Below are 12,767 nucleotides of genomic sequence, written 5' to 3'. Positions count from 1 at the left end.
CCCATAAAAGTGTTTACAAAGTTATTTACAATCCAAAATGGTCATTACAGTATAAAAATTACAACTTGCCGACTTAAGCGGAAAAAATAGGGTTAACCCCTAGTTCCTTTGAGAAACACCTTGGCCGTGGTGGTCAAGCGGTCTCATATGTACACGTCACTACCTAAGTTCTCCACTCAATGCTGGGTGACTTTTTCTTTCCCTTTACCTGCACCACATAACACCTGTGAGCCAAGGCCCAGCAAGAAAACTTATTACTGCATGTATGCAATATCAATAAATGATTTTGGTAATCATTTTGGGGCTTGCAACCCTAATCAGATAGTGAGTCACACTTTGGGGCTCCACACCCTAATTAGATAGATGACTAATAAGTCTATCTATGGGGATCTGCTCCCTGAATAGATGACTATTAAGTCTTTCTTTGGGGATCCACTCCCTAAGCCATGTGACGTTCAGCCACCTGAGCCTTTTGGCCCTGGCTCTACGTAACTAGCCTTTAGACTAGACAAGCGCTTTTAGTTTTCTTCAAACTTGGGGTTGGTTAAGTATTTCATGCTCATGTTGATTAGATCTAATCATTTCAACCTGTGTTAAACACATAAATGTCATTTTAGACTCTTAAGCCAATACCATACGATCAGTGCTCAGTATCACCACTGAACTTGACTAATGAGTCACAGCTTCATGATCATTCTAGACACCATTGTCGTTCCCTGAATAATAAGTCTGTGCCATACACAGATAAGCAAAGCCGGTATGCATTTACTATGCAATCAATGTCAATATATATAGAGCACTCAACATTCTTCATCAATAACCATGCATGTCACATACTGGGTACAGATTTCTTACCTCTGGTTCGAGCGTGAAATAATAAAAGAACAGCCTTTGAGAACGATCAGTCCTTAAGTCCCTTAGCGGTCACCTAGTCATAACAATTATGAAATCCCATCAATAAAAATAAATAATAAAAGCTTCATGGTGTAAAACCTTGCTCCCAGGACTTCGAATCGTACTAAAACGGTTAGTAGATTCGATCCCGAGCCTTAGGAAATGAAACCTCGAGCCTAAACCCTTGAAAAACCCCTCTTGGCACAAAAACAAGGGGCGTGTCGCGACCTGGCCTAATGAGTCGCGGCGCGCCCCTAAGACATAGAGCATCTGTCTGGGGTACCAGGGGCGGGCCGCAATTTCGCCTAGTGGGTCGCGACGTGCCTGCTTAAAAGAGCCCAGGGGAGGCTCTGGCTTGGGTCCAGGTTGCGACTTGCATGAACTCGGTCGCGACTTGACCCAGCGAACCCAACTCCCCTGCCCATTTCTCAATTCAAACTAGCCAAAACCTTCATCAATTCAATTCCAAAATCTCAACCAAACATTACCACAACTTAACCAACATTTAAACAACAAAACCCAAGCTTTGAACCATTAAAAACCACACCAAATAACCACTTCAACAATCAAAACTCTCAAACCTTAAACTATCCTTAAAACAGAGAAAAAACCAGAAACTAAGGTCTGAATCTTACCTTAAACACATGTTTGAATCCCCTTCAATGGCTGATCGCTAGCCTAAACCCTAACTTGAATTTTCAACCTTGCTCCAAAAATCACAACCCGAGAGAGAGAGAAAGATGATCGTGAGAGAAGAAGAAAGAATCCTTCTTTTTTTCTTAAGCCTTAACCTTCTACATCCTTCTAAGTTTAAACATATCCCATGGTCAAAAGACCAAAATGCCCCTTAGCCCAATTAATTCTTATACAGCCACCCAAGGGCAAAACAATCATTTCCCGCTTATCTCGCTAATCATAATTAACGTCCTCCAATTCCCGTTATTCCCAATATTCTTAAATAATAATTAAATCATAACCCCTTACCCGTTCATTCCCGGTAATGTACTAAACATCAAATTACTTCCAGGGTCACCCTGAGCCCAATAATTTATCCCGTTATGAACAAACCGCGAACTTGCATTCTAGGATCGTCTCATGCCGAATAGCTCGAACATATCCACATTATAATGTGGTCTCATCCATAAATTACCAACAAGTACATAAATATACAAATATGCTCTTAACATATCAAAATTACGAAAATGCCCTTCTAATAAGGATTGGACCCACATGCATGCTATTATATCATATAATCCACATAATCATGCATTTAATCACATAATTGTGTAATAAATCAATTATGTCCCTCCTGATCCCCCAATCCAGGCATTAAACCACATTAGGGAATTTGAGACATTACATCCAACTTGTCCAAAAATGACCTTAAACACATCCAAAAGTTCCTAAATTTTTTTAACATGCTTAGATGCCTCATTGTATTACTTTAGATCCAAAAAGATAATTTTGTGAATGCCTACAATAAAATGTCGAATTTCACATCATCATTATGTGAAATTGTTAAGCGTTTTTGTGTCATTTAGTGAAAATAGACTTATCCTTATATATACCCAATCATAACAAGGTTTTGAGGGTAAGGGCTCGTTTTTGGGTGGTGCTTGTCAATAGGCAACAATAGTCCAATAGTCATCGCTATGGAAATGTTGAAGAAGAAGAAAACAAAGGAGAAGTAATTTTGTAATTATTTTCTATTGCCGTATAAAAAAAAAATTTTAAGAAAAAAAATATAGGGTAGGTAACCATTTGGTATCCTGTATTTTTTCAAAGTATCATTTTTGTACCCTCTGTTTTCAATAATACTCATATGGTACCCTGTATTTTAAAATCGTACATATTTGGTACCCTAAACTCAAATTTAATTAATAAAATTTTACCAATTTAATCAAACTGTTGTCAATTATGTAAGTTCTAAATTTAATTTTAATTACTTAATTACATATAATTGATGACAGTTTGATCATATTGACAAAATTTTATCTATTAAATCTAAGCCTAGGGTATCAAATATGTATAATTTTAAAATACATGGTACCATATGAGTATTATTGAAAACAGATTGTACCAAAATGATACTTTACAAAAATATAAAGTATCAAATTAGTAAATTCCGAAAAATATATATTAAAATGAAGTAGGTAGTTTTTCCGTTTTCTTAAATCACTTGTAAAAAAGGTGGAGCTCCTATTATCTTACCAAAGTCATTTCATTATTTAGGTGGTGACAAAATTATTTGATAAGGGTGCTTGACTTGTTAATCAATTTTATCTTAGTACCCCCATCGTTTCTTAGTTCAAAATAAATTAAGTGAGGATGTGAAAAGATAGGAATGTGTGAAACGGCATGGATGTGGATGATTATGATTTTAGAGAGAGAGAGAGAGAGAGAGAGAGGCAAAAGCAAATATATTGTGTGTTGGTGTAGTCCACATACATTGAAAGATCAATTAGTAAAGTATACTTGCGTTGGTCCAATAAAAGGAGAAAGATGCCCAAAAAGGAAATAAGCAAAAGCACAGTGAATCTCATAATAGTGACACATTTATTCTCTTCTCCCCCTCCCCTATTTCTTCCCCTATATATTCTCCCACTCTCCAACATTTTGGATTATATGCATTCATTCAAAATAAATACCATAAAATTCAATTGCCTTTAGAGACACTTTTCAATCAATAAATATGGTGTTTTAAGAGAAAGGGAAAGGAGATAAAAAGTAGTAAGGGGAAAAAGAAGAAGCAAAAGTTTATTTATTTTCTTTAACTTTTGTACCCAATAAGCAAAAAATATCCCAATGTAAATATAAGATAAGAAAATGTTGTTAGAATAACATGTACTTGCTACAAACACCTCATTAACAATCTTTATCATTGTCATTAAATCTAAAATTATTGCTGATAAATTCTTTCATGGAATTAAAAGAGGCATGTAAAATGAAAATTAAGATGTGATGAGAGGAATATATACGCATATTATTTATTATAATGCCAGCTTGCATGAGTTTTGCTTTAGTAATTATTCATTAACTCTTTTTATAGGTTTGACTTTTGAATTCCTCTATTATAAAATTTAGTATTATTAAATAAATTCAAACATCACGCGCTGTTTTTTTACATCCACTCCATCAATCTAATAGTCAACTCCTTCAATAAAAGCATAAATAGTATAACGAAAGCACTTATTATTATTTTTATTGTTATTAAGTAACGCATTTTCTAATATTTTATATTTTTTCCAAAAAGAATATATTTTTATTTAACATCAAACGATATCGCACAACATCTCAAAAAGTCAAAACACTTGAGATCAAGTTCAAGTTTTTAAGCGCTAATCATTTCCACCAACAAAAAGCTCAAAACTTCTTCCTTTTTTTTTTCCTTTTAAATTTTATTTATTTCTTTATTTTTTTGTTGGTTTCAATGGGCAACGGCGCAGGAAAGATCGGTCGTTGTTTCGCCGACGTCGGAGAAATCTCTCTCCGGCACGACATCGCAGTCGTTATCTCAAACCCGCTCGACGAAGGCCATGGCCGCTCCTTCTGCTATATCAGACCCGACCCGTCTCCTCTCTCGGCATCCAAAATCCAAAACGACGGCAATAACAGCGTCAACAACCCGAAAACGACGACGTTCAGAGCTATCTCCGGCGCCTACGTGAGCGCCAACACCTTCACACCCCTCTCCACATCTCTCATTGATATGTATCCGGACACCTCTGGTAATTTCGACAAAGCCGCTTCGTTCGAGAGCTCCACTCTCTTCGCTTCGATTCCTCTCCAACCGGTGCCACGTCTCTCGTTCCATGGAGCTCCCGTGTCGGGTCCAATTGAGCGGGGCTTCATGTCGGGTCCGATAGAGCGTGGCTTTGCTTCCGGTCCGATTGATCGTGGGTTGTATTCGGGTCCGATTGAAAAGAAGTCACGTGATGATGAAGATGAAGATGGTAGTGATGATGATGATGGTGATAAGCTGGAGAAGAGCTTTTCTCGGGGTGAATTCAAGGTTTCGGATAAACCCGAAAAACAGAGCTTCGTGAAATTTCTTAAGAGAGCGATTTCGAGTAGTATATCTCGTGGTCGTGGGAACAACAAGTCCATTGTAGCTCCGATAAAAGGAGTTATTTCTGTAAAAGAATCGGATTCTGAGAAGACTGTTGAGAATAATGTAGCTGTGAGCAGTACTAATTTGATCAGCCATGTGAGCTCGAATGGTGATGAAGATAATACTAATAACGATGATTCGCTAAAGAGTCAGAATAATCTTCAATGGGCGCAAGGGAAAGCGGGTGAGGATCGAGTCCATATTGTGATATCTGAGGAACATGGTTGGGTTTTCGTGGGAATCTATGACGGTTTTAACGGTCCTGATGCTCCTGATTTTCTACTTTCTAATCTCTACCCTGCTGTACATAAGGAACTCAAGGGTTTATTATGGAATGAAAAGTTTGAATCTTCAGCCAACTCGGATTCAAACTCATCGAATTCGGAAGAAACTGAACAACCCCAGATGAAAACTCAGGTGTTTGATAAGGAAAACACAGATTCAGAAACTAATTTGGACATAAAAAAGCAAGGAAAGAGTCAGAGAAGGTGGAAAGGGGAATGGAACAGGGAAAGACTAGAGCTTGATAAGAAATTGAAAGAGAATTTCAATCGTCCCGGATCGAAAAAAACAGAAAATGTTCTGAGAGCACTTTCAGAGGCTTTGAGAAACACAGAAGATGCATATTTGGACATAGCAGATAAGATGGTTATGGAGAATCCAGAGTTGGCTTTGATGGGTTCTTGTGTATTGGTTATGTTGATGAAAGGAGAAGATGTTTACTTGATGAATGTTGGTGATAGTCGAGCGGTTTTGGCTCAAAAGGTTATGGAGAATAATCCCATTAATGAATTTGAATTGTCTAATTTAACTTCTTTACAGCTGACCATGGATCATAGCACATATATGAAAGAGGTAATTAATCAATAATTTGTTATGACTATCATGGTTTGGTGTGTATAAACACTATTAAGACTAATTTCATGGCCATTTTGACTTTAATTTTCAGGAAGTGGAAAGAATTAAGAATGAACATCCTGATGATGCTTCTGCAGTGATGAATGAGAGAGTCAAAGGGTATTTGAAGGTCACTCGAGCTTTCGGCGCCGGCTTTCTCAAACAGGTAAATAAATCTTGATGACAATGACCATGGACCCCAAAAAGTTGAAACACACTACTATAGTTTGAGATTAATATTGGGTCTTTCTTTGTTTTATTGTAGCCAAAGTGGAATGATGCGTTGCTCGAGATGTTCAGAATAAACTACGTTGGAAGTTGTCCATACATAACATGTTTACCCTCAGTTTATCACCACAGACTGAGCTCAAGAGACAGATTTTTGATACTGTCTTCTGATGGATTATACCAATACTTCACCAATGAAGAGGCAGTCTCTGAAGTTGAACTTTTCATTGCTTCGTTTCCTGAGGGAGATCCTGCTCAGCATTTGGTTCAAGAAGTCTTGTTTAGAGCAGCAAGGAAGGCTGGTATAAGGCTCTCTCGATCTCTATTTTCCAATATATAAATATATATATATGTATGTATGTATGTATATATGTGCTTATACAAAGTTTGGTGTATTGTAGGAATGGACTTTCACGAGTTGCTCGATATCCCACAAGGGGAACGCCGACGTTACCACGACGACGTTTCCATCATTGTTATTTCTTTGGAGGGAAGAATATGGCGTTCGTCTGTGTAAATACAAAAATATAGTAAAGATACAAAGAAAGGCTGAACATTTTTTTTGCTAGTTCATCTCATACTTCCTCCTTATTTTTTTTGGGAAGTGCTAGCATTATTAACTTTAATTACCGGTGTAAAGAAAAGATAGCATCGTTCTCTTTTTACTCACATGCTTATTGTTTTATTGTTTTACACATGAATTTTTTACTAAAAATTTCTCACAATTCTAATAAAACACTGATAGAAATGGGCATTTTCTCAATATTTTTTTACCGTCAAGATTTGTCTTCTTGGTACCATTGAAGAAGATTAGGCTACAAGTTTAAGACAACTCCTCAAAGGGTCCAAATTTGACTATAGGCGAGTAGGTTTGCGCTTAGAACACCCAATTAAACAGATCTTAAATATTCAAAATTATTTTTTTCCCTACACAAGAAGTGCTCAAATTTTAAAAATAATGTTTTATATATAATAATTAGATAAATATAATATTTTGTATTGGATCTGAACTATATTAAGATCGGCCATTGTCCGAGAAAGAAAACGACGGGCGAAGGAGATTGGGAAAAAATGAAGGCAATGCCTCAACTTGAGTATCATTAACGCTCTTTCTCGGAAGCTCTAAAAACTTCACTCCCGTTCGAAAAATTATATATATTTTTAGGAGCAGAAGTTTATTTTAATTAAAAAAAGTTGTAAAGAAGTTAAATAGATAAAACATAAGAGTTGCAATTGAAACCAAACCAAACCCAAGAATGTTTCAAAATTTAACATGGAGTTGGTAATGTGAATATCCAATATCTCTTTCTTTTTTCTTTATTTCAAATTCTCTGTCTTCATCTAGATGGGTGATCATTCATAATTAAAGTGTTCTTGGCTGTTTTTTTTTTCTATACCAAATCTAGAAATCTAGAAACATCGATCTATTATCTTTTTCCATTTTAAGGACGTCATAAGAAGAGGATATTAGTTATTAGGCTTGTTCAAAGTGGGTCTCTTACGCCGAGTGCATGTCGTTTTATGGTTAGGTTAGGTATGAAAGGAAAATGGTTTTCAAGTTATATAAATATGTTTATATATATATGGTCTAATAATAAAACTAAGACAAAGGACAAATTGTGTGACATTCATATTTTGAAGTTTGGTTTAGGGGAGTTTAATTGGAGATATGATGGTGATAGTCAAGTAGTACCATCATTTTTCTTTAATTTATTGACGCGTTTATTTTTGTTTTAGAATTAGTTTACCATATCCACGTTCTCTTATATTAATTTGCTTATGACGTTGGGCTTTTTTAATCCATGCCCTCCAATTATACATGACATGAAAAATAAAATTATAAAACAAAAGTCAACCAATTGCCATTTTTCTCAATTCAATATCTTCAAATGGTTTGGTTGTGTTTGATAAAATTTTTATTTTTTAAACACAAAATTAAATTATTTTTATTTTTGTTTTTTTATTTTTAAAAAATAAAAATATATTTGGTAACTATTTTTGTTTTTTGTTTTTAAAAACAAAAAATAATAAATGCCTTTGATAACTTATATTTTTATTTTTTGCTAACAATATATAATAATGTGTTGATTTGAAGAAGAGAAAAAAAAACGAAAAATTGAAAACGATTTAAAAAAAATTTAAAAGTGAAAAATTATATTTTTAAAATTTAATAAATTTTAATTAAATTTTTTAAAAATAACAAATAAGAATAGAGTTCCTAATTACTATTTTATATTTAATTATCAAATTTTTAATTAATTAAATAAAAAACTATTTTTTTTAAGTGTTACCTAACAACACATTTACTTCGGCATATTAAAAAAGAAGCATTACAATTTGTTGCTTACTAATGACAAGTAAGAAGCATTACAAATTTAGAAACGAGTAGCCAAAACAGCTGAAAGCACCACTTGTTATTTAAGAAAGGGAAGAAAAAAAAAACAGAGAAAGAGTTGAAGTTTTCTTTATCATACAATGGTTCCCATTATATTTTAGTCTATGGAACATGTTGCTTTGTAAGTTTCTTCCTTTAATTTTATACAAATAATGTGATGGGTCTTGAAGCATATATAGGTCGTTTTAATGTTTTGTGTGGATGACATGTTAAACACATTATTTAGCACATATATAACTTATTTTCTACATAAAGAAATTTGACAAATTAATGGGTTGTACAAAAAAAAATGGAAAAGAAGACCTCTACTTAACATTTAAGGAATCATTAGTTAGCAGTAAACTTTCAATACTTATACTTGGTAATTACCATTACATTAAGGTTTTCATCAGCATGAAAAAGGTCCATATATTTGATGATGTAGCAAAATTGGAAAAATAAAGTCAAATTCAACTAAAATATGCAGTAAAATATTACATACAATAATGTGACAGTTTAACTTAACTAGTTACATTTATCAAAACTGTGACCATCTATTTTAAAAGGCAGTGCCATGTCTCTCTGTGTAATGTTTGAGTACATATTTTAGGTGCACATATCATTACTCACGCCTCTCGTCTCCTATGAAATTATAGCCCATTTTCTTTCTTCTCCACTCTTGGTCGAAGCATCGCTTGGGTGTGACCATGCCTCATTGAGGCTCTGGCCAAGGAGCACTTCTCTTGTTGTAGGTCGAAAGCTACAATTTTCAATGGTCTTGATGGTTTTGGTCTTTTTGGCCTTTGTCTTAGTTTTGGTTTTGGTATGTATCTTTAAATTGGATTTGTATTTGGGTGTTTTTACCTCTTCAACTTCTTAATAATCTATGTAGGATATTCTTTTATTAAATCAGTAATCACTTTTTGAGCTTTTTCGACCTGTATGAGACTATATCTGTCTAACCATTAATGAAACACTCGTTTTTCCAAAAAACAAAAAACAAAAAAAACAAATCCAAGACAAACTTCATGACATAGATATTCAAGCCTCCATTTATATTTTTGAGCGCTCTATATAAAAATTCCATTTATAATATGGTATATAGGAAAATGAAGGTTTTACTTACCCATTAAACGACACAAGACAAATTATGTAGCAACATGTGGTATATTTGTATGATGACACGTAGCATATTCCTATGGTGGTGCATATCATATTTTTATGATGATGTGTGTCATATTCATACAATGATATAGGCACCGCATGACTAATGGAATTGCATGTGTCATCTAGAGTTGTAAATGTGGATTGGCCCTGTCTAATACAAGCCAAAATTTTGTACCTTTTAAAAAAAAAAGAATGAGTTTGGTTGTATCGACTCACATTCGAGAAAGTTGGGCCAAGCACAACCCTTTTTTTCATATTCAGGGTTGAATTCAAGCTCACTTCTAGTCCCTGTCGATTTATTACTTTACAAAAATAAGGATATGGATTTTGTTATACCAATTTTTGGCACAGTGACATGGCCAATGACGTGGAAAAACTATATTGATTTGGATACAAAGAATAAGTTGTTCACCAACTCGAAGAAGTTTGGCTGCCATACAAGCAGAGGTCTGGTCGCCATATATTCCTCTATTTAATAGATAACATGTACTTATATCGCTACTTCATATAGTTGGTAAATTATTAGGTTTATTCTTGAAAAATACAAAATTCAGCTATTTCTTATAATGAGTGTTACCCTTCTCCTTGTAACTCCAATTCCCACTATAAATACAAGGAGAGAACGTCTTAGCATTTTTCCGAGACTTTATTGTATTCAAGAGCATTTACTCCTCTGTGTTAAAAGCTCAACAACCTTAAAGAACTTAGGTGATTCAAGTTCACTTGATATTCAGGTTTCAAGTTCAAACAATAATAAAATAGACCAAGTAAACGTAGAACCTTAATTAGGCCTAACCATTATAAACACTCTCTTTATTTATTACAACATTTAATGTCTCTGAGTTCATACACGATTTGTCTTTATTTTATTAAGACTTAGTTGCAACAAAAATTCCCAACCTAACCCACATTTTACACTTAACACCCCAACTTCAAATTTTTTGCATTTAAATCTCCAACCTCTTAAGAAGTTAGCATCGTTGTTCTTTTTCACTTTTCCATCCATTTTTTTGTTAAAAAACTAAGGTTTTGTGGCAAAAATTCATAATCGATACATCATCTAGCATTTAGGTCCTCAACTTTAAATTTTGGAATTATTTTTTAATAATATCTAAATAATAATAATAATAATGACATAACTTTGTGAGTATTTGTGGTATAAATACTCAAATTTTCGAGTTTGCTACTGATATATATGTAACGACCCAAATTCGCTAATAAGGCTTAAGGGCCTTGAGTAGTGTGCCTGGAGGGCATAATGGGATTTTATGTGTGACTTTAATGAGTTTAATGCATGATTATGATTTAATGCACGTTATATGACTATTTGATTATTTGAGATGCATGACTATGTGAATTAGTATGCATGTAGACCTGATTATCTTAGAAAGAGCATATTTGTAATTTGGCCATTTTGGGCATGACTGTGTTGATATCTATGATCTGTGACTCAAGACGATCCTAGAATGAGCGAGTTAGCAGAAAAGTCAAAGCGAGAATCTATACCCGGCTTGGGTTAAGCCTGGGGAGTTTATTAAATGAGAATTTGGAATATATATTGAGGTTAATCTTGATGATGAGGAATGTATAATTGGTGATTAATCAGGTATTGGGTAGCGAGCGAGAATTATTAGGAACACTTGAGGAATTAGTGGGAATTTGGGTAAAATGACTAAAAGGGCCCTACATGGACAAAAAGTTTAGAATTAGTGGGGAGGGCATTTTAGTCATTAAGATTTTTAGAGATAAGTTAAATGAAGCTTTACACTTAGTGGAATTGGTAGAAAAGAATTGTACGGCTGAGAAAAAGAAAGAAAGAAGGAAGAAAAAGGAAAATAGAGAAAACAAAGGGGTTTGGCTTCAAAGGAACGGTTTGTGGTCCTCCCACCATTTCACTTCATTTTTCTTGGAGTTTAGCTCAGTGGTGAGCTAGGATAGGCTGAGCATCAAGGATCCTAAGCTAGACTTGAGGATTGGCAAGGGATTAGCAAGAACACATCAGAAATTTGAGGTAAGTTCTTGGAGATTTCAGTTTTAGGGCTTGACTGGTTTGAGCTGTGTATTTGAGCTAAATAGATGTGATTTTTGGGGAAATCAGGTCAAGGTTGTGAAGGAGCAAGCTAAGGAGGTCTAGGGTTCAACTCAAGGTCGAATTTCCATCCACGATATGATTTCTAAGACCTTATCTTTGTTGTTTGAATGAATTTATGGTTTTAGGGTTCATTATGGTAGATCTTGAGTTTTGGGTTGCTTGAGCTTGGGGTATGAGTTCTTGGGATGCTTGGGATGAGTGTGAGGTGTTGATAAGTTTGTTTTTGGGTTTGGAAAAGATTTGGACAAGTTTGGGGTTGAAATGATTAAAGGAAAATCGCAGAAACGATTTTTGGGTGTGGCCTGGCTGCAACTAGCGCTACAGCGCTAGTCATTGGGCGCTGTAGCGCTAGCCCCTATTTCTGGGGGGTGTGGTTCTGCTTGTAGCGCTAGAGCGCCCTCTTTAGAGCGCTGTAGCGCTGCACTGTTCACAGAAGGGGATTTTTGGGCTTTTGTTGAGGGATTTGGACCTAGGGTTCGGGGCTCGATTCCACCACTTTGTTTTGGGGATCTAGGACTTCCCGGGGGCTCGGGATTGGTCCCGAGGCTAGGTTTTGGAGTTGAGGTTTGGTGATGAATTTGACTTATGGATTTTTTTTAGGTGACCGCTAGGGCTCGAGTAGGATCGTGCTCGAGGAGTCAGGTGATCAAGGCTATCGAATTGAAAGGTAAGAAAACCGTAACACCCGAGGACGGGGCATGGGCCCACAGTGTTATTTCGGGGCATGGCCCTAGATTGTATTATGTGCAAATGTATAACCTTAAATGAATTATTAAATGTTTGAATGATTATTTCGAAATGTACTATATGTATGAATATAATGAAATGAACGGTTAAGGCCGAGAGCGGTGAAGGCCGAGAACGGCCTTGGGGCCGGAAGTAACACTTAGCACATGTAGTGCTTATAGCCAGGGTGGGACCCAAGGGATACATGAGTTATCCTTACGGTAAGGACCAAGACCCCAGGCTTTGGTAAGGCCTCTGGGGCGGCATGGCCGTGCTTG

The 12,767-nt window shown here is 35.4% G+C and overlaps 1 protein-coding gene across 1 annotated transcript; it reads left to right on the top strand.

Annotated features, from left to right (window-relative positions):
* The first annotated feature begins 4,242 nt into the window (after positions 1-4,242).
* Positions 4,243-6,893, top strand: LOC133800785 (probable protein phosphatase 2C 4). The gene is made up of 4 exons (XM_062238845.1): positions 4,243-5,860; positions 5,955-6,068; positions 6,168-6,432; positions 6,532-6,893. The coding sequence occupies exons 1-4, from the start codon at positions 4,325-4,327 to the stop codon at positions 6,645-6,647; spliced, it is 2,031 nt and encodes a 676-aa protein (XP_062094829.1). The 5' UTR covers positions 4,243-4,324; the 3' UTR covers positions 6,648-6,893.
* Positions 6,894-12,767: the final 5,874 nt, after the last annotated feature.

The sequence above is a fragment of the Humulus lupulus genome, chromosome 9 (genome assembly GCF_963169125.1).
Source record: "Humulus lupulus chromosome 9, drHumLupu1.1, whole genome shotgun sequence".
NCBI lineage: Eukaryota > Viridiplantae > Streptophyta > Magnoliopsida > Rosales > Cannabaceae > Humulus > Humulus lupulus.
Note: the sequence above shows the minus strand (reverse complement) of the source record. Positions and strands in the feature narration are given on the sequence as shown.

What these genes read in the sequence shown, in the direction of transcription:
- LOC133800785 (XM_062238845.1), top strand. Translation starts at nt 4,325, where the DNA reads ATGGGCAACGGCGCAGGAAAGATCGGTCGTTGTTTCGCCGACGTCGGA. An exon ending in ATAGCACATATATGAAAGAG is followed by an intron (nt 5,861 to 5,954) that starts GTAATTAATCAA and finishes TTTAATTTTCAG; the next exon opens with GAAGTGGAAAGAATTAAGAA. An exon ending in GCGCCGGCTTTCTCAAACAG is followed by an intron (nt 6,069 to 6,167) that starts GTAAATAAATCT and finishes GTTTTATTGTAG; the next exon opens with CCAAAGTGGAATGATGCGTT.